At 41.4% G+C, this 24,432-nt stretch overlaps 1 protein-coding gene across 1 annotated transcript in view; it reads right to left on the reverse strand.

Moving 5' to 3' along the window:
• Window positions 1–1,154: 1,154 nt before the first annotated feature.
• LOC148024253 (uncharacterized) overlaps window positions 1,155–24,432 on the reverse strand; it is a 147,330-nt gene continuing 124,052 nt past the window's right edge. Inside the window, exon 5 of the mRNA XM_087693857.1 lies at window positions 1,155–1,266. Coding sequence (XP_087549983.1) covers window positions 1,180–1,266 — 87 coding nt within the window. The 3' untranslated portion in view covers window positions 1,155–1,179. The remainder of the gene's footprint in view (window positions 1,267–24,432) is intronic.

The raw sequence follows: 24,432 nt of genomic DNA on the forward strand, positions 1-24,432 counted from the left end.
TTCTCGATTCCCTGGGCCTCTTATTGCCCCATCCTAGCTTGCTGTGACCTCAGAAGTTAGTCCCTCATACTCTTCCAGCCAGAAATCTGAATCTGTGCTCCTATTCCCCTGTTTCAGCCTGTTATACAGCAACAGAAAACCCTACTGTTTGCTCCAATTTTTTGCTCCTATCCTTTCTAAATGCAATAAAAAATTATAAGAAAAATACCTACACTACTCCATTATGCTTTCCCAAGTCCAAAACAACAAAAACCTACTTACTAAGGAGATCGAATACCTCTTTAAAATCCCTCGCTTCCTACCCATCTACCTCAAGCACTGGTTTGGGGAAAACCCTACTTCAATGCTCGATTCGAAGCGCGCAAGCACTCAAGACTTGAATCTGTTTGTCCCGGCAACGGAACCAAAATGTGGGAGCTTTCGCTCAACTGCCAAGACCCACGGACCGCTTATTGTTCAAGCGTTCCAAGTCGAGCACTAATGGCTACCTCTCACAGAGACGACGTGCCATCCATATCTACGGGTGTAGTGAGCTTACCTCCATGCCGATCGAGTTACCTCCTCTCTCGCGCACTCCCGTAGCTCCACGATCCAAGTGCAAGTTTCAAGCAAGCTCCATCCTCAAGCTCCACGCTCCACGCTCCATCGCCACGAGAAAGACAAGACAAGAGAAGAGAAGAGAAGAAGAGAGGAGAAGATGGAGAGCTTCTCCTCCCCGGTTCCTCACCCTCACACACTCGCTCTCTCACACTCTCGCACTCCCTCTCTCAAGCACAAGCTCAAGCAAGCAAGAAGAAGAAGAAGAAGAAGAGGAGAGCCACTTTTGGCCACACACAAGAATGAGCTTCTCATTCACTTTTCAACTTTATATACAAAACCCTAAATCCCTTTTGGGCGGTCATCCCCTTATCCCCTTTTTTACATGGCCGGCCGTGGCCTAGGCCCTTTTTCCCATTGTCCTTCTATCTTCCTAGCTTCCTTTTCACCGCCCGTCTACATTTACAAATTGCAAGGGTGAGAGCCCGACACTCCTTGAATTAAACCATGATGCACTTGCGCTCCTTGAATTAAACGATGATGCACTTGCGCTCTTTTACAAAAGTATTGACTTGCGCTTTTTCTTGCGCGCCTTTCTCCCTTATTTAGGACTTTTCGCCTTGTGCATCTTTGTCTTGTGTTTTACTTTGCCTTGGCCTTTGTCTTCTGCTTTAGCTTTTTCGGATTTTCCACCTTCATTCGTTTGAGGATTAACACACACGTCAAAACCTGAGAACACGGATGGCATGTGCGAAAGAGAAAAAACGAGGCACGTGAAACACACAAAAATTAATACCAGAAAATGCATCCATCGGAATTAAGTGCGGGAAAAAGAAAAAATGTCTAGTTAGATGAGTCGGACGGGACTATCATGTCAAAACATGATTTAGATGTGAAAAAGGGGTGTTCACATGGAAAAAACAAGATAATGGAGATCGAAAATACATAAAAAATTGTAACAAAAAATTCGAAAGTCGAAACAGGATGGAGTAAAAAGGAAGAATGGGAAAGAATGGACATTGGATAAGGCTATCAAATTAGAAGAAATTTCCGAGGAGATAGGGCAGGTTCGCATGGAAAAAGAACAAAAAGATGTACGGAAAAGACACGAAAACCTGCAAAAATTAATAACGGACAAACTGTACCTTGGAATGACTAGCTGTACAGAGAAAAAATATCAAGTGGAAGGTATAGGGCAGGGCTATCACATCCATTAGCTATTCCAAACAAAAAAAACCACATTCACATGGGAACACGTCAAGGTGATGTAAAATTCTTCAAAAATTAATAACTTGTAAATTGTTGATTGGAATAGAGGGCTGTAAAAAGAAAAAGTGTACCATTTAAAGGGATGAATAGGGCTATTAGGTTGGATATGGGTTCAGGTGAACGTAGGATACATTCACATGGAAATTCATCAAATCAAGGGATAAAGAGAAACAGGGGAGGAGCATCCTCAAGAGTGGGGTGATAGAGGATGGGTGGGTAGGTAAGGGACCCCATCCGGGTAAAATCTTGCCATGTAATAGATGCATGATCAGAATCAGGATATGCATGAGTATATGCCTCGTAGATGCGTAAGGATGTGTCCCCACACTTAAGATTTTAACGGGAAGGGTGAATCGAGCAACAAGGATCTAAGACTTGACATTTTACTGGACGGCGACATCCCCACACTTAAAACATGACCATCACTTGAAAATAGAAAAAGCAATAGGATTAGAAACACTTGGTCCGATTTTGCAGATAGTCGACGGTGATTGTTCATGGCACGCATGGTATCACGGTCGTCTACAGAAGGTACCAGAGAGTCTTTATAGCACACGTCCAACATGGCAGGGACCACACAACAACACCTAGGGAGTGCATCGGTGATGATGAAGGGAGTAACATTCAACTCACTATCGCTCATAGAGGAGGATGAAAGAACAGTCACTCGCCCCAACTCTCACATTGCTCAATGAATAATCATGGGAACCCATAACTCACATCTGATTTAGAATGGAACAAGGGAAAAATAATTCAGAGAGAGTATGCCAATGTGCATAGTTAATGGTGCAAGAGTGTGTTCCAACCTGTTTGACATAGGTGCAAGAAGGCAGGCCAGGGAGCTTGATAGTGCAGTGCACAAAATAGAGTGACGTGTCTTGTGGTGATGGCAAAAACCCATCCTGTGTGTGTATAGGAATCCAAGTGTCATAACATTGGTAGGTGAATTGGGTAGTCAGCCTCTAATAATCCCCAAGACAACACCACTAGATAAAGATTGAGGATCTCACCTCAACAAAACCCACAATACGGCACCACTGAACACATGATAAAAAATTATTGATCACTCACTCCTCACAACTCAACAACTTGAGCAATTTAAACCTTCAAGCTTAGAATTACCATTTCTAGAGAGAATCTGATACTAAAACAACCATGGTAGAGACTCTGATAACATGAGCTTTCAGATTCACACAACTCTTATTTTAAGGGATGGCAACCCCATGCAGCAAACCATCCCATAGAGTGTGATTGCTTCAAGTAGTACAAAATCAGTTGTAGACCCTCTCCGTTCTTCTTGTGGAAATGTGCGAGATCTAGCTCTGTCCATGTGGAAATGTGTGAGATCTAGGACATGGAAGGGAGCTATGGTGGATGAAAGAAGAAGAATGAACTCATGATGACATAGACACGACTTGACTTGTTACACAAGTGAATTATGTTCCAAGATTGAGACTTGGACTCATAAACACAATCTTGTGTATAAGACTTACAATGGCAAGACAGCAACTAAAAAGACAAACTCAACAACTAACATGTATCACTCTCAATAGGATGAAGAACAACCCTCTGCTGTCTATCACTCATATCCATACATCAAAATTGATCTGTAAACTCTCTTCTCCACGGAATAGTAGAAGAAAACAAGACAAAAAGAAGACTCTTATTACCATCATCAGAAAACTGAGAACTCCCATCAGCTCATTGACTTCAGCATCCTTGCCATCTTGCTCCATAGCTTCAATAACTTCAGCTTTATGGTCTCTTTCTTTTGACAATTTGTTCTTCTTAATCTGAGTTTTAGATTTCTCCCTTCTTCAACCTGCAAGATTCTTCTTCTCCCTCCCTCCGTCCCTCTTTCTCTCTTTGTCTGTCTGTCTGTTTGTCTCTCTCTCTGTGATTGTCTTGTGTCAAACACTTCTCTTCTCTTCTTTTTTTCCTTTAAAAAAAAACTAAAACTCATCACATTTTTTTTCTTTTTCCCATATTTTTTCAAGTTGCCCCTTGCTTCCCCTTAGTTGTTAGATGGCAAACATGCCCATGCCATGTAGAATTCCACTCAGGGGCTCAAAATCAAAAGTGAGAATACATTTTCTTCTCTTCCTGCGTGAGGCACGTGTCTCAAAACTGAGATATCACAACCACGTGTGGAACATGCATGGTAGCACTTGGAATTTCCATCTATAAACCCGACTCCTGCTATGGGTAAGTGTTAGAAAGACAAAACAATGACATTTGCATGTGTTACCCCACTTGACTTCACGCAGCATCATGTCCTCCGTCGCTCATTTTCACTCATCATGATTAGCCACCCCCAGTTTGGAATACAAAGTGTGAACAAACCTTTATTAAAAGCTTCAAAAACATCCGACAAAGACAAACTCCTTTTCTTGAAAATCTGCTTCATAGAGCACTATAGAGAACATCTCATAACTTTCTAATCAGAAGTTGGATTGCCAAGCTTAAAAAAGGAAAGTTGTAGCTCTCTTTCCAATCTATAATTCTTCAGAACAACTCAGAGTCAAATACTTTGATTTGTTGCCTGAAGCAGCTCTACATAGTCTGTAGTCCTAAATTCCAGCATGTAGTCCACATTGACCTTCCTCTAGAGACCATAACTTTCACATTCTTGCTCGAATCAACACCAAACTTGATAAAGACCTTTAGTAGGTATCACCGTACACTTTGAATATGATGTCCATCATTTAAAACCATCTGATCAACACCAGATTTCAAAAAAATGAATCTACCCCAAACAATAAATTGGAAGCAACCTACTTTATGTATAGTATGTACATTACCTACATCCTCTTTATTTAAAGGATTATGCAGATATATTTCTTTAGACGAAACCCATTGGTTCTATTGTTTTGAACAGTCCCATCAAAATCTTGTAGCAAGTAAGAGCCATTTTCAAACTTCTGCTTGATGAGGAAAGGTCCTTCCCATCTGACTCGAAACTTGGTTTGAAAAGTGGAGTCCAAGCTACTGTCATATCTCATAACCAGCATTCCCTCTACAAGATTCTTCTTCCTCAACTATGTATTAAACCATTCCTTTCTTTTCACAATCTATTTTTCATAACAATTCATTGCTTATTGCCTATCCAATTGTAGGGTATGCAAGTTCAATCCTATGTCAATTCCCAATTCTCTTTGATCTAACTGATGCTTTCTTACAAACTCCATTGTAGGGAACATGACATTCATAGGTAATAATGCATCTTGACCATATACTAACTGAAAAGGGGTGAATCCTGTACTTGTCTTCTACATTGTTCTACAAGATCAAAAAGCTTGATGTAGATAATTGTTCCAATCTTTAGGATGATCTTCCACCAGCTTAAAGAGAATCTTTTGTAATGTTCCATTGAATGCTTCCACCAATCCGTTGCACTGAGGGTAATAAGGTGTAGCAAATCTGTCTTTCAAGTCTACTTTCCCTGTTAATTCTCTCAATAGCTTATTTTTGAAGCTAGGACCTTGATTTCTCACTATTTCTAGTGTTATTCCAAATCTGCAGCATATGTCCTCCATGAGGAATTGAGTTACATCCTCTTTCTTGCAATTCCTTGTAGCCTTAGCTTCATGCCATTTGGTCATATAATCAACTACAGTAATGATGTAAGACTTCTCTATTTTTGTACAAGGTAAAGGTCCAATAAAATCCAAAACCCACTTCTAAAATGGTCCATAGGCAACAATGGCTTTAGCAAGTTCTAGAATTAGTACCCTTTTTGCATATGACTAGCAAGCATGACAACTTTTACACCAATGAGCAACATCAGCACTCAGACTAGGCCAAGTAAGTGATGCTAATAGAAATTTCCTTTTGGTAAGCTCAAAGCCAAAATTGAAAGGGAGCGACAGATGGAAGGTTGGACTCAAGAGCTATGGTGGGAGAGCAAGAGCAAGAAATGGGGAGACTAGAAATGGGAACTCCAACAGTCACAATGTGTGATCGGACCTTCCTTTATTCAAACTGTCACTAAAATAATAAAGAATAAAGTGATGGTGACGGGCGCCCGCCACCTGCAGTGTGCAGTGGTGATGACTGTCAGTGTAGTAATACATGGGCGGCTAGGCAGAGGCGCCCTTACCCCCAACAACCTCCCACTTATAAAGGAAAATCTGACCTAGTGAGGAGTGAAAAGAAAAATAAAAAAGACAGTACAACATGTACACATGTACAATAGGATGAGAAAAGATGTCATCTCATCCCACGCCCATCAACCTCCTGAGGAAGGCAAAGCGCTCTATAGAGAGGCTTTTCGTGAGCAGATCTGCAGGATTCTGGTCAGTCGAGATCTTGACAAGATCAACAGACTTGTCCTCAATGACCCCATATATGAATTGATACCTCACCTCAATGTGTTTTGTCTTTGCATGGAAGATCGAATTCTTGGCTCGGATTCTTGGCCGGACTCTTGGCTGACTCTTGGCTAACTGAATAGCACTCATAGAATCCGAATGCAGTGTAGGGATAGCATCAATACCAATGTTTGCAACTAAACGACCCAACCAAATGGCCTCCTTTCAAGCCTTAGTGGCTGCAACATACTTGGCCTCTGTAGCAGAAAGGGCCGTGTATTTCTGCACCCTGGATATCCAAGAAACAACACCTATAGAATAGGTGAATACATAGCAGAAAGTGGACTTCCTACTATCTACATGTCCTACATAATCAGAGTCACTGTACCCCACAACTCATATATCTTAGCTACCATAGCATATTCACACATCTGCAGTGCCCTTCAGGTACCTGATGATACCCTTCACAGCATCCCAATGCTTCTTGCCAGGTGTAGCCATATAGCATGCCACAACACCAACTACAAAGGCAATATCTGGATGAGTGGCTATCATGGCATACATAAGACTGCCCATTGCAGATGCATAGGGAATCTTGGCTATCTTGGCCCTTTGCTCATCTGTCTGCAGACAATCAGCCTGCGATACCTTCACATAATAAGGCAATGGACAACCAATAGGCTTTACGTCCTGCATGCAGAAGCGCTCAAGGACTTTATGAATGTACTCCCTCTGTGACAAGTAGAGGAGTCCCTGATGCCTGTCGCATCTAATGCGCATACCAAGTATGTGAGCGGCCTGTCCTAGATCTTTCATCTCAAAGCTCTCCCGCTGTAGCCTTGTAAAGATACGGATCCATAGCACTCCCGCTGTAGCCCTGTGACTGCATAAAGGCATCAAACTTATGATACCACTCCCTAGGTGCCTGTTTCAAGCCATAAAGACTTTTCTTCAATTTGCACACTAGGTGCTCCCTACTAGGTTCTGCAAAGCCCTTAGGTTGCTCCTTATAAATTTCATCATGCAAGTCCCCATGTAAGAAAGCCATCTTGACATCCATCTGGTATAAATCCAAGTCAAGATGAGCAATCAAAGCCAAGACTAAGCGCAGGGTGGTCATCTTAACCACAGGAGAAAAGACCTCATCAAAGTCCACACCATGCTCCTGCTTAAAACCCTTTGCTACCAATCTAGCCTTGTATGTCGGCTTGGGGTGACCAGGGGTAATTTTCAGCTTGTACACCCACTTGCATGGCAAAGCCTTCTTGCCTGTAGGTAAGGAAACCAAATCCCAGGTGTAATTCTTATGTAGGGAGTCTATCTTAGACTGCATAGCCCTCTCCCAAGAGTGACTGTCACCCCTGCACATAGCCTCATCATAAGTGAAAGGATCTCCTGCATCTGTAACCAAGACATAATGCATCGAGGGCTGAAATCTATCAGGTGGACGTCTTTCTCTAGTAGACTGCCTCACGGCAGGCTCTGCTGCCTGTCCAACATCTTGACCATGAGCATCTGTTGCAGCTATAGGCTGTCCAATTGGCTATGTGGGAGCTCTTGGTTCCTTCTGAAATATGACCTGTGGATCTCAATAACTCTCTTAGGCTGCCTATGCATTTTGTCTTCATGGAAGATTACATCATGATTGCGGATGACTTTCCACGCTTGCTGCGGATCCCAAAGACGGTAACCCATCAATCTTGCCTACATCCCCATAACCAAGGAAAATGCATTTGACACTCTTGGGATCCAGCTTACTTCTCTTGTCCTTGGGCACATGGAAAAATTCCTCTCATCCAAAGACACAAAGATGCGCATAAGAGGGAGGATTTCCAGTCCATATCTCCTCTACAACTTGGAAATCCAAACCACTAGAGGGTGATCTATTTATAACATGCACAGTTGTACTAACTGCCTCAGCCCAAAAGCTCTGTGGTAGGCCTGCATGGCTTAGCATATTGTGTACACACTCCTAAATGGTTCTATTCATCCGCTCAGCCAAACCATTCTGGGGGGGGTGTAGGGGGTGGTCAACTAACGCTTACTACCCCTCTCATCACATAACTGCTCAAAAGCACGCGAGACATACTCACCCCCATTATCTATCCTTAGGTATTTTAGCCTATACCCAGGACTGGTTCTCAACCAATGCAAGCCATCTCTGAAACATAGCCAAGACATCAGATTTTAGCTTAATGGGATAAGCCCAAACTTTCCATGAAAAATCATCTATGAATGTAACAAAATACTTTGCACCACCCATAGACTGACAAGGTATGGGCCCACAGACATCCGAATGTACCAATGCCAAGGGCTCACTCATGAGTGGCCTACCAGACTTCTTATGCATAGACCTAGTCTACCTGCCCCATAAAGACAATGCTCACATGAATCAAAACATGCATAATCAAGGGGCGGTAAGTACTGCAAACCAGAAAGCATTTTCATTCCCTTCAAAGACATATGGCCCAAACGGGCATGCCAAAGAGATACATGTGGGATAGAACCCACAGAAAAAACATGATCAAGGGAAGAAGCTGATACAATCAAGGGGTAGAGACTGCCAGCCTTGGCACCTCTCACAATCACAAGTCTGCCACGAGTGATCTTCCATGCAGAGTCTCCAAAACATACATGATATTCTGTGTCATCAAGTTATCTAGCTAACATGAGAGTGCGTGTCAAAGCAGGTATATGACGTACATCCTGCATAACAAAACTGTTGCCAGAAGGAAACTACAGTCTAACATCACCAATGCCCATAATATCAAGAGAGCTATCATCACCCAAGCGCACAGAACCCGAAATAGTACGATATGAATGAAACCACTCTCGGCATGGTGTCACATGAAAGGATGCACTTGAATCCAAGAGCCAACACTGTGCATACATAGAGTGTATCTCTGTCATCTGGGAAGCACTAGAAGAAGCTGCTAGGATATAATCATCATCATCAACATTCTCAGGCTGCATAACATTGATCTCTTCAATTTTAACATTGTACTTTGCAGGTACTATGCTGCGATTAGAAGAATTATCGTGCACTTTGTCTTTTCCCTTATCTTTGCGCCTTTCATTGTGCAATTCATGGCATTGTGGCCTAATATGGCCCTTTTTCCCACAATGGTGACAAGTAACATCTGCATTTTTGCCATGGGATTTTCTACATGACTTCCCACGAGACTTGGACCGAGATTTTTGAGAATCCCATCCACGGCCATTACCACTGCCTTGCTTTCCATATCCATCATTCCTGCCTCTAACTGTCATACCATGAGACACACGAGAGGCATCCAAATTCTTATCGTTAACCTCTTCCTGCAGAAGAGCACTCTCAACATCAAATAATTTCAAGGTAGCAGTAGAGGCACATAATGCAGTGCAGAATACATCCCATGACTCATTAAGAGTACCAAGCAAGAAAAGAGGAGTGACATCCTCTGTAAAAGTGATGTCCTGCAAAGTCAAGTTCTTGAGTATAGCATGGAACTGGCTCAAGTGAGCAGACATAGTCACATTCTCCTTCATGCGCAAATCCATAAGCTACTTCACCCAATACATCTGACTCGCTGGACTTTTCTTGTCATAGAGATTTTTAATCTTTTCCCACAACTGCCATGCACTCTGTTCTTCCTCAAAGACATTATAGTGAACTTGTTCTGTGAGATACAATACAATAGTGGACTTGCATAACTCATCAAGCTCAAGCTATTCCTCATAGCTGCAGGCGGATGCTCGCTTAACCTCAAAGGTTTGATTTGCAATTTCTGCACCAACACCTACCAAATCTGGCTCTTGCAATAAAATTAATTCATACCATCAAGTTTAGTGATGTTGAAAATAGCATGATCAGTGGACGAACTCGCCATAATGCAGGCTGGAAGACTGTAAACAGTTCAAAACTACTTGCTGTTTACTACAGAAAATGACCAAAAAATCACCAAAATTGAGGAAAAATGGCAAAGAAAGTGGAACCAAAGCTGCTGCCCACTAAGTACTAGTGAAAGTACATCATTTCAGAGTGTTTTAGCATGAAAAATCCATGTCAGTCCATACATATATGCTTGCTATAATAAATTTTGAGATTTCAGTAAAAGAGCGCTAACAGTGCCAAAATCGGATTCCAAGGCAATCAGATACTGCCAATACCAAAGCCGGCATCACGCAGGCATAGCATAAGCATATGATAGTCGATAAGAATGAATCCAAAACCCACGTAAGTCATACAAATATCTTCTTGTGAGTAGGCACACCCCCTAGGCAACGGGGCAAAGTGTTCTTGCCATTACTAAAACTTGACACAAGTAGGTGTCAGTTCACAAAGATACAAATCCAAAACTGAAACTTAGCTCATAAGCATACAATGAACCAAGACATATGATGTATCATCCCAAAAGGTAAGAAGTCCCAAATTCTCAAGTGTCTATAACTGCTCAATAGCATGTAACGGCTCAATGCATAAAAGTACCACCTGCTCAATGTCTGATAAGCATTCAAGAATGCTCCCACTGGCACAAAAGCTGTATGTATGAGCTCAAGCCAAGGCAAGACACAGTGCCAATGACATAAATCCAAGACAATACATCAACAGTACATCCTGAACATGTAGGCGGTAGAGTATCTGTATGTAGCATCCATAAGCACGTAAGACATCAAGTACATCCCAAGATACAACTTTGGCAAGCCAATAAATAGCTCAAGTAAGCTCCAAGAATCCAAGGTCAAGCCAAGACCGAGCTCTTGTAGCAATAGGCTCCAAACAATGTAACTAGCATGTAGTAATGGCATAGGCTAAGCATATCAAGACTGGTAAGACAGAAGCAATATACATGCCATAAGTACATCCAAGACGGAGCATCCAAATGCTTTGCAAAGCGATCTCAAGCTCAACCAATGATCCCGAATCAAAACCAAGCTCTATGTCGAGCCCCAAGTGTTAATACATCACCATATATGCCCGAAACATAGCCCGAAAAGCATAGGCATATGTATACATAAGTAAAATGACTTCAGCCCAACTGTGTACAACAGTGATTTACTATTCAAAACTGAGAATTTCAGCACTAGAATCAGCTCCAAATGGTTGCCAAACAATAGGCATATATTCCCCTAACATCCGGGCATCAAACGGGACCAACCGGGCATCAAATGACAATGCCAAACAAGCTGTAGCATCAAATATCAGTGTAACACTGTCGTAAACTGCCTGTGGACTGTTATGACAGCCCCAAAACAATGTTAAATCAGTCCAAATGCTATGCCAACACATCAACCATCAAAACCAAGCATCAAAGCATGTTCATATGCCCGAAATGGAGCCTTTCCAAGTGCCAATGGAGGGGGAGAGCTGTTGTTGTGACTGCCAATGGAGGGGGAGAGCTGCTGTTGTGATTGTCAATGTTGAAGTCATATATGGGAGGGCTGCGTGATTCCACCAATTGTAAATGTTGGTCCTGGGGCTGCAAAAAATTGTGGCTAAGCTTCAGAGGGGTCCGGTTAAAGCCAAGGAAGGCCTCAAACAAGCTCCAGCAAGTCTTGTTCAAAGGCAAGTGAGATATGAAGCAAGGGAGCTTCAATGGTGTGCTGGCTACCTCAATCTTGTTTATAGCTTGTGAGACCTAAGGAGTGAAGTAAACCCTAAAGAAAATGATCAAATACCTCTGATGTAATGCCTTGAAGGTGCCCAACAATGCTAGGAAGGTGCTCGGGAAGCCGGGGAGTGATGGGAGCTCGAAGGAGTCGCATATGGTTGCCGAGAAGGAGACCCAATGCAAGTAGGGAGTCAATGGGATGCTGAGAATGCCACGAACCAAGCTCAAGAGTCGGAAAGCAAAGCTCTGATACCAGTTGAAAGGGAGCGACGGATCAAAAGTTGGACTCAAGAGCTATGGCGGGAGAGCAAGAGCAAGAAAGGGAGAGACTAGAAATGGGAACTCCAACAGTCACAATGTGTGATCAGGCCTTTCTTTATTCAAACTGTCACTAAAAGAATAAATAATAAAGTGATGGTGGACGGGCGCCTGCCACCTGTAGTGTGCAGTGGCGGTGATTGCCAGTGTAGTAATACACGGGCGGCTAGGCGGAGGCACCTTTACCCCCAACAAAAATGACCACCACATGCTTCCTCATGATAGTAAGATAAACAAGCAGAAATCTCAGAACTATCCAACACCCTTCTCAGTACATTATCAATCCCCTTCATGTACAACTGATCATTTATGAGCACATATGCCCTGGCCTTTCTGATAATGTCATATCTTTTGTATATCCAATGACTTTAGCTCCCTAGTTTTTAGAAACTCTTCAATCACGTGAAGGATCTCCTTGCCCTCATATCTAGGATTATCCACCCTCATTACAGCAACATACTGGGAAAGAGCATTTTCAGCCAATTCATGAGCTCTACGGTTGTTCTCCCTACCAATATGCCAATTTTCAAATTTTGCAGCTGCATCATGAGGCCTTTTATCTTAAATAGCCAGTCCTTCAAAATATATTTATTGGCTTTCCAAACATTTTGAACCTATTTGACCACCAAGATAGCATCTCCTTGTGCAACTATCTTCCTGTATCCCAGTTGAATACATTGTTTTAGGCGAGCATATAAACTCCCATATTCAGCTTCATTGTTACTTTGTATCTCTTTACTCTCTTAACTTCTAGAAAATTCTTCTCAATTTTCAACATCCATAATGACAAAACCCAATCCTCCTCCCTTTTTCAACACTCTTCTGTAACTGCCATAAAAAAACAAGGTATCATATTTATCCTTCATCTCCTCATGAATTTGTGGATGCGGAATCAACTTCCGTCTTATAACAACTGCACTTTCAATAGGTCCTTTATAAGTCAAGATATCAGTCAAGCTAACTCTTACAGTATCCTCCTTCAAACATGTAAATTCAAATTCTTGCAAAGCCAACAACCACTTAGTAACTTTTGGAGCATTTTTAGCAGATTGCAAAACCTATGGAAGCAACTAGGAAACAGTAAGTATGACAAATGGTTTTTGAATCAAGTATGATTTCCATATTTTAACTACATATACTAGCCCCCATACCAACAATTCTTCTTCCATCCAAGCTTTTTCAGTCGCTTCAAGGATCAGCTTATATAAAACACAAGCCTCATATAAGATATCCCCTTTTCCTTTTGCATTAAAATGGCTCCCATTGCATTTTTCCCAACACTAATACCAATGAAGAAAGGTTTATCCTAGTTTGGAGACATAAGAACTAGCAAAGTGCTTAACTTTTCTTGAATCTGCAAGAATGCATCCTCTTCAACTTGAGTCCAAACTAAAGGATCCCTTCGAGTTTCTTTTTGTAAAGGATATACATATTCAACCAGTATATGGAATGACCTTGATAGATACCTCAACTTTTGAACAAAACTCATCAGTTCTTTTACAAAATTTGGAGAATCCATAAGAAGTAAAGTCTCCACTTTACTAGGGTTAGGTGAAATACCATTAGAGACCATTCATGACCCAAGAGTATCACTCTAGTTCTTGCTATTTTACATTTATCAGGGTTCAACTGACCACCATCCTCATCAAGTTTACAACAAACTTCATCAAGTTTTTAGAGTGTAATGCCCTTGAGCTGTATACACAAAAGTCATCCATAAACACCCGCAAAGATTTTCCAATGAAAGGGGAAAATACCCAACTAACCCATCTTGAAAAGCTAGCGTATGCATTCATCAGACCAAAAGGCATCATTCTATAACAGACGCATCCCTATGGGGTAATGAATGTTGTTTTCTTTTGATATTCTTCCTCTATTCTGATTTGAAAATATCCAGAGTATCCATCCATCCCACACACTATAAAATTCATGACCAACCACTTGATCCACGATCTTATCCTGAAACAGAAGAGGATAGTATTCCCTCTTAGTAGATGCATTAAGAGGCTTTGAAATCAACACATACTCTCCACTTTCCATTCTTCTTTGGTCCGATTACAACATGAGACATCCACTTTGCATCATCAACATGATAGATAAATCCCGCATCAAGCAACTTTTGAATTTCAGCTTTAAGTACATTTCCTAAATTGTACCAAGTATCCTAAGTTTTTGAGCCACTGGTTTATACCCTTCTTTCAATTTGATATGGTGCATAATGCTGTTAGTACCCCTCACTTGGTGATATTCTATAACAAACAATTTTGGGTATTTTTTAAAAATGGCTAAATACTAATCTCTTTCATCATTAGTCAAGTCATTTCCCATCATATTCATAAGCTGTAGTCGAACATTCATTTCAGGTTGTTTCCTGCATGAAGTCTGTACTTCCTGCAGCAATATTTACTACTTTTTCCTCTCTTTTTGAACCTCGGATTGACAACCCAAAGAGGTCAACATCCCTAGAGAGTAGGCTAGCTTCCCATTCTCTATCTTCCTTATCAAGGTTATAATTTTCTGAATCACTACTTTCATTACCTCCAACATCACTTTCATGTCCACTTTGAATAATAGACCATGTTTTCATGTCAAAGATCACCCTCTTATGAGTTGGCTTCTCTAGATAAAGTTCCAATTGACCTCTATACCAGTCTTGTCTAGATCTCATACCAATCAACCATGGTTGTCCCAAAATGAGAGGATATGCCCCAAGTTTTACAGGCATAACATGGAAATCCAAACATTCTCTTTGACCTCCGGTGTTGATTTCCAAGTTCTCAATGATTCCCAAGCATTTAACTTTTGAGCCATTTGCCATTTTAACCTTAAACAATGACTTCCCTATCATTTTAAGATGCATTTACAACATTTCTTCTTCAGTGATTACACAAACTTGTGCACCGCCATCAACATAAACTTGATCAATTTTCCTTCCGTGTATCCATGCTTCCATGACATGTATAATGCCTTTCACATTTGATAGGTATACCACTCCAACATGCCTAGTTTAGGTTTTTCCTTTCTTGATGCTAACCAAACCATGACATTGCCTCCTCAGAGATGAGTTCATCTACAGTAGCTGACCATATGTAACATCAGCCTTTTTACCTTTTAAATCCTCAAGTAGGTTGTAAGGAGCTTGATTGAAACCCAAAGCAAAGTTTCCCATTTGAATCTTCCTTCTTTGTCTACCTTTCCTGCTAGTTTCTGGATCAACGTATGCAACCTATTTTTTCTTTTTAATCCTTGTTGGCCTTTGAGTTTCAGTTTCAGTATCCCTCTCTTTGACTCTCTTATTAGCTAGAATATCTGCATTTTTCCCATCATCAGACATGTTGGTTTTGATCAAATTCATATTCGATGTGCCTTCATTAGTTCTTCTTTTCAACTGTTGCCTAGTTGCTTCAAGTGGCCTTTGTTCCTGTTGAGGCCTAGCATCTTGCCTAGCATTCCCTTATGGCATGGGATACATCTCCCCTCCTGTTCTTCTTGGATAAGGGCAATCAGGAGCTATATGACCTCTCTCCTTGCAATTAAAGCATTCAAAGTTTTCTCATCTATTTCTTGGAGGTCCTCCAAAATTAGGTTGCATTTGAGGCTGCCTTGTATGCAATAGGCTCATATTCAAATTCAGATTTGCCAATTGTTCATGTAGTTTACTAATCATATCATCATCAAGTTTCCTATGGACATGTTGAGTTCCATTCTCCACTCTTTCAAATGCCCCATGAAGATTCATAGCTTGCTATCTTGCATTTCCTACAGCAGTGTCAACCTGATTAGGCCGTAAAAATGCATGCACAACAATATCTCTTGATTGATCCACCTCAATTGTAATTTCCTGTGCTTTTCTTTGGCAATTTTGACTGCATCTTCATATGTATCAGGGTCTTTGATAATAATCTTTTCTATAATGAAACAAACTTGTCCCTTTTCAAGAACATCATGGGAGGTCACTCCATACTCTATGCAATTTCTATCCATTTTGCTTTAAATCTCGCAGCACATTTAGACACTTCCTCATTTTCTCCCTGAAACATCCTTTCCAAAGATTTCCATAAACTCTCAGGAGTTTTCTTAGTTGCAAACCTTGTAAGGAACTCATTTTTTACTTCATTCCAATTTGCCCTTGTCAAGAATCGCATGGTGGGGAGACTTGCTCAAGATGCTGCACCAAACAGACATAGAATGCACAAGGAGAAGCTCACTCAAGAGACAAGAAGAGAGATGGAGGCCAAAACGTTTTCTTGCTGGTTTCTACTTCTTCTTCCAAACACTTTACAATGTACACAAAGTATAGATAAGATACAACATAAAGGAAACTGGCTTACTAAGTCAAACAATGCATAACCGACTACACTAATTGACTGGCGCTATAACTATGCCAGCTGTAAATAGGTGTAACAACCTGAATATAATAAGTAATGAGTCAGTGGCCATGTGAGAGTCATAATGACCACCAACGTGCTAAGTGTAGATGTCTGGACCCATCTAACTAGGCGGTCCATCATTAATGTCCGCATGTGTTGAGCTTGTCATCTCAACACTCCCCCTCAAGCTCAACTGCATCTTTGCAACTCCAAGTAAGCTTCGAAACTTTTGAAGCTTCTCTTTACCCAATGCCTTTGTGAAGATGTCAGCTATCTGATCCTGTGTGTTGACATACACCAAATCAATCTCACCTGCTAGTACATTCTCTCTCACAAAGTGGTAGTGTACCTCAATATGTTTTGTCTTGGCATGGAACACAGGGTTCCTAGCCAACTGTATACTGCTCATGTTGTCACAATAAATGACAACTGGACCTTCCACCTGCACATCTAAATCAGCCAATAACTTTCGCAGCCATACTACCTCACATGCTGCAACAGGAGCACCTCTATACTTAGCCTTTGTACCGACAAAGCAACTGTAGATTGCTTTTTGCTGCTCCAAGTAACTGCTGCACGACCAAGAGAGAACATGTATCCGCTGGTAGATCTTTTATCAGACATACTACTAGCCCAATCTGCATCTGTGTATCCAAATACCTGTACATCTATACCTGCCTCATAGAAAAGTCCATAATGTAATGTGGACTTCACATATCTCAATATGCGTTTGACTGCATCCAAATGTGGCTTTCTAGGTACTTGCATAAATTGACTCATAAGACCAACAATGTAGCTCAAGTTTGGCCTTGTAATGGTCATGTAGATCAAACTCCCCACTATCCTCCTAAACATAGTAGGGTCTTCTATCTCATCCCCAACATTAACACTCAACTTTACATTCTGCTCCAATGGGACTGAAAGTGGTTTGCATGCTGTCATACCATACTTGGACAACATATCCAAGCCATACTATCTTTGGGACAGCCATATACCATCATCACATTTGATCACCTCAATGCCAAGGAAGTATCTTAGCTTACCTAAATCCTTCATCTCAAACTTCTTCTTCAAAAAGCCCATGACTTCAGCAATCCCACTATCACTATCACCTGTAATAATCAAGTCATCCACATAGATGACTATGATGACCAAACCTGCATCTCCCTTTCTCACATAAAGTGAGTGATCCGTATCAAAAACATAAAATCCAATATTGACAAGATACTCTCTGATCTTGTCAAACCATGCTCTAGGTGCTTGCTTGAGTCCATAGAGCGCCTTCTTCAACGTGCACATATACGTGGGATGCTCTAAATCTTCATAACCTGCTGGCTGATCCATATACACTTCTTCCTGCAAATCACCATGCAAGAAGGCATTCTTCATATCCATTTGTTGCAACTTTCAACCTTTGGCTGTTGCCAAAGAAATCACACATCTGACAGTTGTCATCCTAGCAATTGGACTAAAGGTTTCTTCATAATCTATGTCATATGTCTACACATAGCCTTTTGCAAACAGCCTAGCTTTGTACCTACTAATAGAACCATCTGCATTGTGCTTAATCTTATAAACCCACTTACATCCAATAGGTCTCTTGCCCTTTGGCAATGATACTAGATCCCAAGTCTTATTGGCCTCTAATGTAGCCATCTCCTCATCCATTGCTGCATCCCAATGAGTATGACCAACATCATCCTCAAAACAAGTGGGCTCAACATCCTCAACTAGTTTCACCATATAAGCATAATGGTGAGCTGCATAACCTTCAAAACCGAATCTTTTAATAGGGTATTTGACCCTACTAGATTTGTGTACCATCGGATCACTCAATGGAGCCTTTACATTAATATGAGCTCTCTGTACACCTGGTGTCCTGACAGAAGGAATACCAAGCTCATCATCCAAGCTCTCTGAGCCACTCGAGTCTCCATCAAGAACTGCATCAATGCCATCTGACACTTTATTCTTTTCTTTGTCTTTACCTGTAGTGCTACTAGATGCACCCGAAGATGTAAAGCTACTCCTTAGTCTCCCAGAACAAGGACTACTAGATGATGTCTTTGGTCCACTAAGAGTCCGTGATTCTTGCTTTTCAGCCTACACATGAGTGTCATGATCATTATCATCATCCAATGCATCACCACTAGATGCATACCAACTGCTCATTTCATCAAAGATGACATTCCTGCTCACTTTGAACTTACATGTGATAGGGTTATTACAACGTTACCCTTTCTACTCTAAAGAGTATCCAATAAAGACACACTTTTCAACATTTGGATCCAGTTTCTTCCACAACTCATTTGGCACATGAACATATGCAATACAGCCAAACACTTTCAAGTGTGAGACATCACGATTCTTGCTAGTAAAGCATTCTTCAGGAGTCATACCATGAATTGCAGCTGTGGGAGTTCTGTTCATAATATAAACAGCAGTATGAACAGCCTCAGACAAAAAATGCTTAGGTATATTCTTTTCAGCCATCAAGGCGTGTGCAACTTATGTAATATGCTTTTTTCTCCTTTCTGCAACCCCATTTTGCTATGGGCTATACCTACATGTGAACTGTCTCTTTATCTCATGAGACCTCAGAAAATCACTGAACTCATTCGAGAGGTACTCTCCCCCTCCATCTGACCTCAAGCACTTTAATTTCAAGCAGGTTTCTCTTTTAACTGCAGCCTTGAAAGTTCTAAAGTGCTCAAACGCTTCACTCTTTTCCTTCATAAAATATACCCACAGCTTTCTAGAACAATCATCAATGAATGTGACAAAGTATAAACTGCCTCCAAGAGATACATTTTGTGTAGGCCCCCAAATATTTGTATGCACAACATTAAGGATATTTCTGCTTACATTTCTGTCATGTGAAAAGGGTTGTCTTGCCTGCTTACCAAACTGACATGCTTCACATACCTTATGAAATTCTGCAATTCTAAATGTAGGCAAACCTATAACCAACCCTTTGGATTGCATTAATTTCAGCCTTTGTACATTTGCATGTCCAATGCATTTGTGCCAAATTTCAATATCTGCAACAACACCTTTTCCTTTAGCATACATAGTAGCATTCATAGTAGGAATTCCAGCATCCAGAGTAAACATACGTCCAACTCTACTTCCCTTTGCAACCAACCTGCACTTGTCATTGAAGTCTTCTACAAAGTAGTCCTTTGCATTAAATCTAACTTGCTGCCCTTGCTCTACCATCTGATCGATTGTCACCAAGTTCTTTGTAATAGATGGCACATGTAATACATCTGAAAGACTCTTTGTCTTACCATCATGCAAGGACAAGGAAAATTTTCCAATGTGTGAAATTGGGTGGCATGAATCATCACCCGTCTGCACATAAGTTGCATTTTGCAAATCTTGCATCTCTCCAAACCATTCTGCATGGCTGGTCATATGATTGGTTGCACCTGAATCAACATACCAAACATCATCATGTGTTCCCTTTTCTATAACAGCATTCAGCATATGCTGCATAACAAATAGACGTTCATTTTTATCTTCATTCTGTCGTGAAGACAATGCATAGTTTCCTTGCTGCAACTTGCCACTGTGAATATCATCTTTCTTACCATAACATTGGAGTACAATATGACCTATTTTGCCACAGTAGTGACACACAATATCAGAGTTGTTAGAACCTCTGTTCTACCATCCACCTCTTCCTCTAAAGCTCCCCCTGCCTCTAAAGTTACCATGACCTCCTGAAACCTGCATATCGCCAAATTTCTCATTCAATCTGTTTTGCTAGTTGTCACTACCACGTCCTGTACCACGGCCTCTTGAAGAGAACTTGCCATGTCTCCTTCCTGAAATGGACTAGAAAGCTTGGACCTGTTCACCACTTCTTTCAGATGTCTCACTCTGCATGTTGATTGTTGAGATTCAGCAATCACGCTCACTAAACAGCCTCTTTGTATGTAGCTTCAAGGCCAAGGACATGCAGACTAATCTATCCCATATGCATAGTTGTGCCTACTGCAGTTTCCTACTTTCCTATAAAGCATTGTACTTGCTTCCTTTTCTTATTGCAATGATAGTACTCTTTTCTTTTTAATGAAGTGTCAATGTCATTGTCCACATATATAAGATTGTGTTTATGAGTCCAAGTCTCAATCTTGGAACCTAATTCACTTGTGTAACAAACAATGTCTTTGTCTTCTCCATCATGAGTCCACACTTCTCCTTCCATCCACCATAACTTACTGCCATGCTCTAGATCCCGCATGTTTCTCAACATGGTATCACAGCCCAGTCGGGCATGGCTCAGCTTGGCTTAGCTCTCCTCTGCCCTCTCTCAGCTCATGTTAATATCTGGTCAGCTTAGTTTCATCCCATGACTTTATCTCCCAACTCTACCTTCACTTAAGCTTCCATGGCAGCCATAGCCAACAGCACCCTGTCAGATTGAGCTGCTTATATCTCACTCCACAAGTCAAATCTCTTGGAGCTTCCTTCTGGAAAAGTGTTCCCTAACTCACAAAGCTTCCCTGTATCACATCAATCCATGACATTTGGCTATCTGAAGCTCAGCATTGTGAAAATTCCCAGTCACTGCCATAGTCTTCAATTGTGACCTGCAGGACATACCCTCCATGGAGCCTTCATATCTCTCTCTGTAGAGCATATCTTCATGAACTCTCTTCTAGACATATCTTCCTCTACTTAGGGCGCTCCCTCTTGGCACAAAAATCGACCACATTGGTGATCTATAGCCCTGGCATTGTAGAAATTTGTGGTTGCTAATGAAATCTGCGCCTGATGTATTCGTCCACTCTACGCACGCCATACATGTCGCGAACTTGACGAGGAGGATAGGTCTTTTGAAGAGCTTGAAGTAAGCTTCATTTCCATACAAAAAGTTTTGGAAATGATGAAGAGCACCCTGCCACGGCACAAATAGAACCACGAATCGGCTAGGTAGAGGCTGCAAATACATTGCTGGCCACAAAAACCTGCAAGAAAACTCTCATTCTCACCAAGAATCCATATCCTTAAGACACACAAGAGGAAGACACACAAGAAATTGAACAATTCTTCCATCCTCACCCTCTTCCTCTTCCTCACTCTCCATTAGATTTTGCAAAGGAGCACAAGAGAGAAAAGCAAGAACAAGAAAGATGAGAGTTGTGCCAAAATGGGAGAGGGAGAAATGAACCGTGAGAGGAGAAGATAAAGGAAGAGAGAGGGTGTAACCACCTCAACCTCCCACCTCCCCAAATCCCACGACTGCAACCACCTCCTTTTCCTTTCTTGAATTATGAAATTCAAATTTGCATACATTAGCTAAGGTCTAAAGACCCTTCAATTTTTAGCATGAGACAAAAGGGCTTGACCTTTCCTTTTCCTTTCCATATTCTTTTAATGTGAGCCTTTTGGACTACACATTTTACATTGCTTCATATTTGATTTTAACAAAGGGGTACATTTGCAAAGTATCAATTTAACAAAAGATGTTTCCATGTGAGCACATTTTGGTGCCTATTTTTGCACATATTTCCTAGTCATCATTCCTCCCACGCTTAAGTGTGAAGCGTCCTCGCGAACAAACTTGAAGAAGAACCACAATCAGCTCTTAGAAAAGTCTTTGTCTTCATCTTCGTCTTTGGTCTTCATTGTCTTTGAATTGTCATTGGATTTGGATAGGAAAATAATCACAAAAATACACACACACAACTAGGACGTTTAGCCTAGGTCACAAAGCACATCAAACAAAAATCAAAAGATAGGGCTCTTCAATAATTTATGGACAATAGCAACATCACAATCAAGTTAGGTTGAAAGATGATCACACTGTGAAGCACAATAATAAACCCGAAAATATATAAAAATGAAATGCATCCCTTGCAAAGGATAGGGTATTGAAGTTCTCCCACCCGATAAAATGTGTTTCAAAAAAAAGGAAAGGGAAGAGGCTTTATTAAAAATAAGAAAAAAAGAACAAAAAATGATCTTGTGTGCTTGAGGGAGAATGATCTTGATGAAAGGGCATGTTAAACATAAAGATGATGCATGTGAATGAGCCTTAGAGAAATTTTTTTAATAATTAAAGGTTAAAAATGGTTGGTTCATGTATTCAGGGTCTGAAGAATTAAAAGGAAGAATTGCAGAACAAGATAATGCCACCGTTGTTGCCACGTGTAGGATGAGGAGATGTGTGGACTAGATGGGACGTTGTCGTCGTTGCTACGGATCTTGCAGTAGGTGTAGAGAGGCTGAATGATGGGAGAGAACGAGTAAGGCACAGGGGTGGCGTTTGTGTGTTGGTAGAAGCAATTCGTTTGATGCGGCTGCCAGTGAGGACGGAAGCGGCCGTTGTTTCGTTGAAGGAGGGGGTGAGAGGGAACGACCGCCATAGCCGAGGAGGAGGAAGTGGAAGAGCGGCAACAGGTGAAGGAAGGTAGCGAACACAAAGTCAACGCAAGGGGAAGACATGGCGCTGCAAGGGGTAGGTGGACGGGAGGGAGCACAGGAATTCCAGGACCGGGGACGTGTTAGGCCCCCTATCTCATTAATCCCCCAGGAAGATGAAGGTGGACGGAAAGAAGGTCGGGGTTCCAAAGCACAACTCTAGATTGCGCCATAGTCTGCGCAGCATAGCCATGGATGTCCCCCGTGCACACTGTCACCTCTTCTCCTTCTTCAATATTCTTCTTCAATCTAAGTGTGGGAAGAATCGGAGGGGTAGGCATGGGTGTGTTGAAGGGGAGGGAAAGAATGGTCGAGGCCAGCAGCACACACAATAGAAGCCCATTGGATAGCCTCGTTGATCCTCTCTTTCATTCTCCTCTAGCATCTCAGCAAGATTGTCTTCATCCCTTGCTCTTTCCCTCGAAATGTAGCAAAGAAAAATCATATTCCATGGCAAAAATGCACCTGCAAATCCTTTCTTCTTGCAAGTACCATGACCACCTCATTCCCGGCCAGTGCACCAAATGAAGAGCACCCTGCCACGGCACAAATAGAACCACGAACCGGCTAGGTAGAGGCTGCAAATACATTGCTGGCCACAAAAACCTGCAAGAAAACTCTCATTCTCACCAAGAATCCATATCCTCAAGACACACAAGAGGAAGGCACACAAGAAATTGAACAATTCTTCCATCCTCACCCTCTTCCTCTTCCTCACTCTCCATTAGATTTTGCAAAGGAGCGCACAAGAGAGAAAAGCAAGAACAAGAAAGATGAGAGTTGTGCCAAAATGGGAGAGGGAGAAATGAACCGTGAGAGGAGAAGATAAAGGAAGAGAGAGGGTGTAACCACCTCAACCTCCCACCTCCCCAAATCCCACGACTGCAACCACCTCCTTTTCCTTTCTTGAATTATGAAATTCAAATTTGCATACATTGGCTAAGGTCTAAAGACCCTTCAATTTTCAGCATGAGACAAAAGGGCTTGACCTTTCCTTTTCCTTTCCATATTCTTTTAATGTGAGCCTTTTGGACTACACATTTTACATTGCTTCATATTTGATTTTAACAAAGGGGTACATTTGCAAAGTATCAATTTAACAAAAGATGTTTCCATGTGAGCACATTTTGGTGCCTATTTTTGCACATATTTCCTGGTCATCAAATGATCAACCATAGCTCTTGCAATCTGCAAAAAACCAGGCCCCTATCTGAAACCCTAAACTGTCAGCCATAGCTAGTTTCATCAAAGCTAAAAAATCTCATCATTTTTTTCTCTCCTGTCACTTGGAGAAACCCACTGCCACTCTGATCTACTGTTCCAGCACCAAATCAATGAGGGGAAGGACCTGATAAGATTGAAGAATGACCGAATGATCCCGAACAAAAAGAATCAAGCTCAACATCAACACTGACATAGTGTGTTTTCACATTGTCATTAACTGTGTCTCTTGACACATTGCAATCTGCTCTTCTACTGATAAAATCTCATAATTCTGGTGTTGATTTGCTGCTGATCTTGCAACCTCAACATGGGAAAAGACTCTCCAAATGCTCGATTCAAAGGAGTCAGGTTCCACACTTGGCAAATCCGCATCAAGCTCAT

This window comes from Lygodium microphyllum, chromosome 15, assembly GCF_053477565.2.
Source record: "Lygodium microphyllum isolate KBCC chromosome 15, Lygodium_microphyllum_v1.1.10, whole genome shotgun sequence".
Classification (NCBI taxonomy): domain Eukaryota; kingdom Viridiplantae; phylum Streptophyta; class Polypodiopsida; order Schizaeales; family Lygodiaceae; genus Lygodium; species Lygodium microphyllum.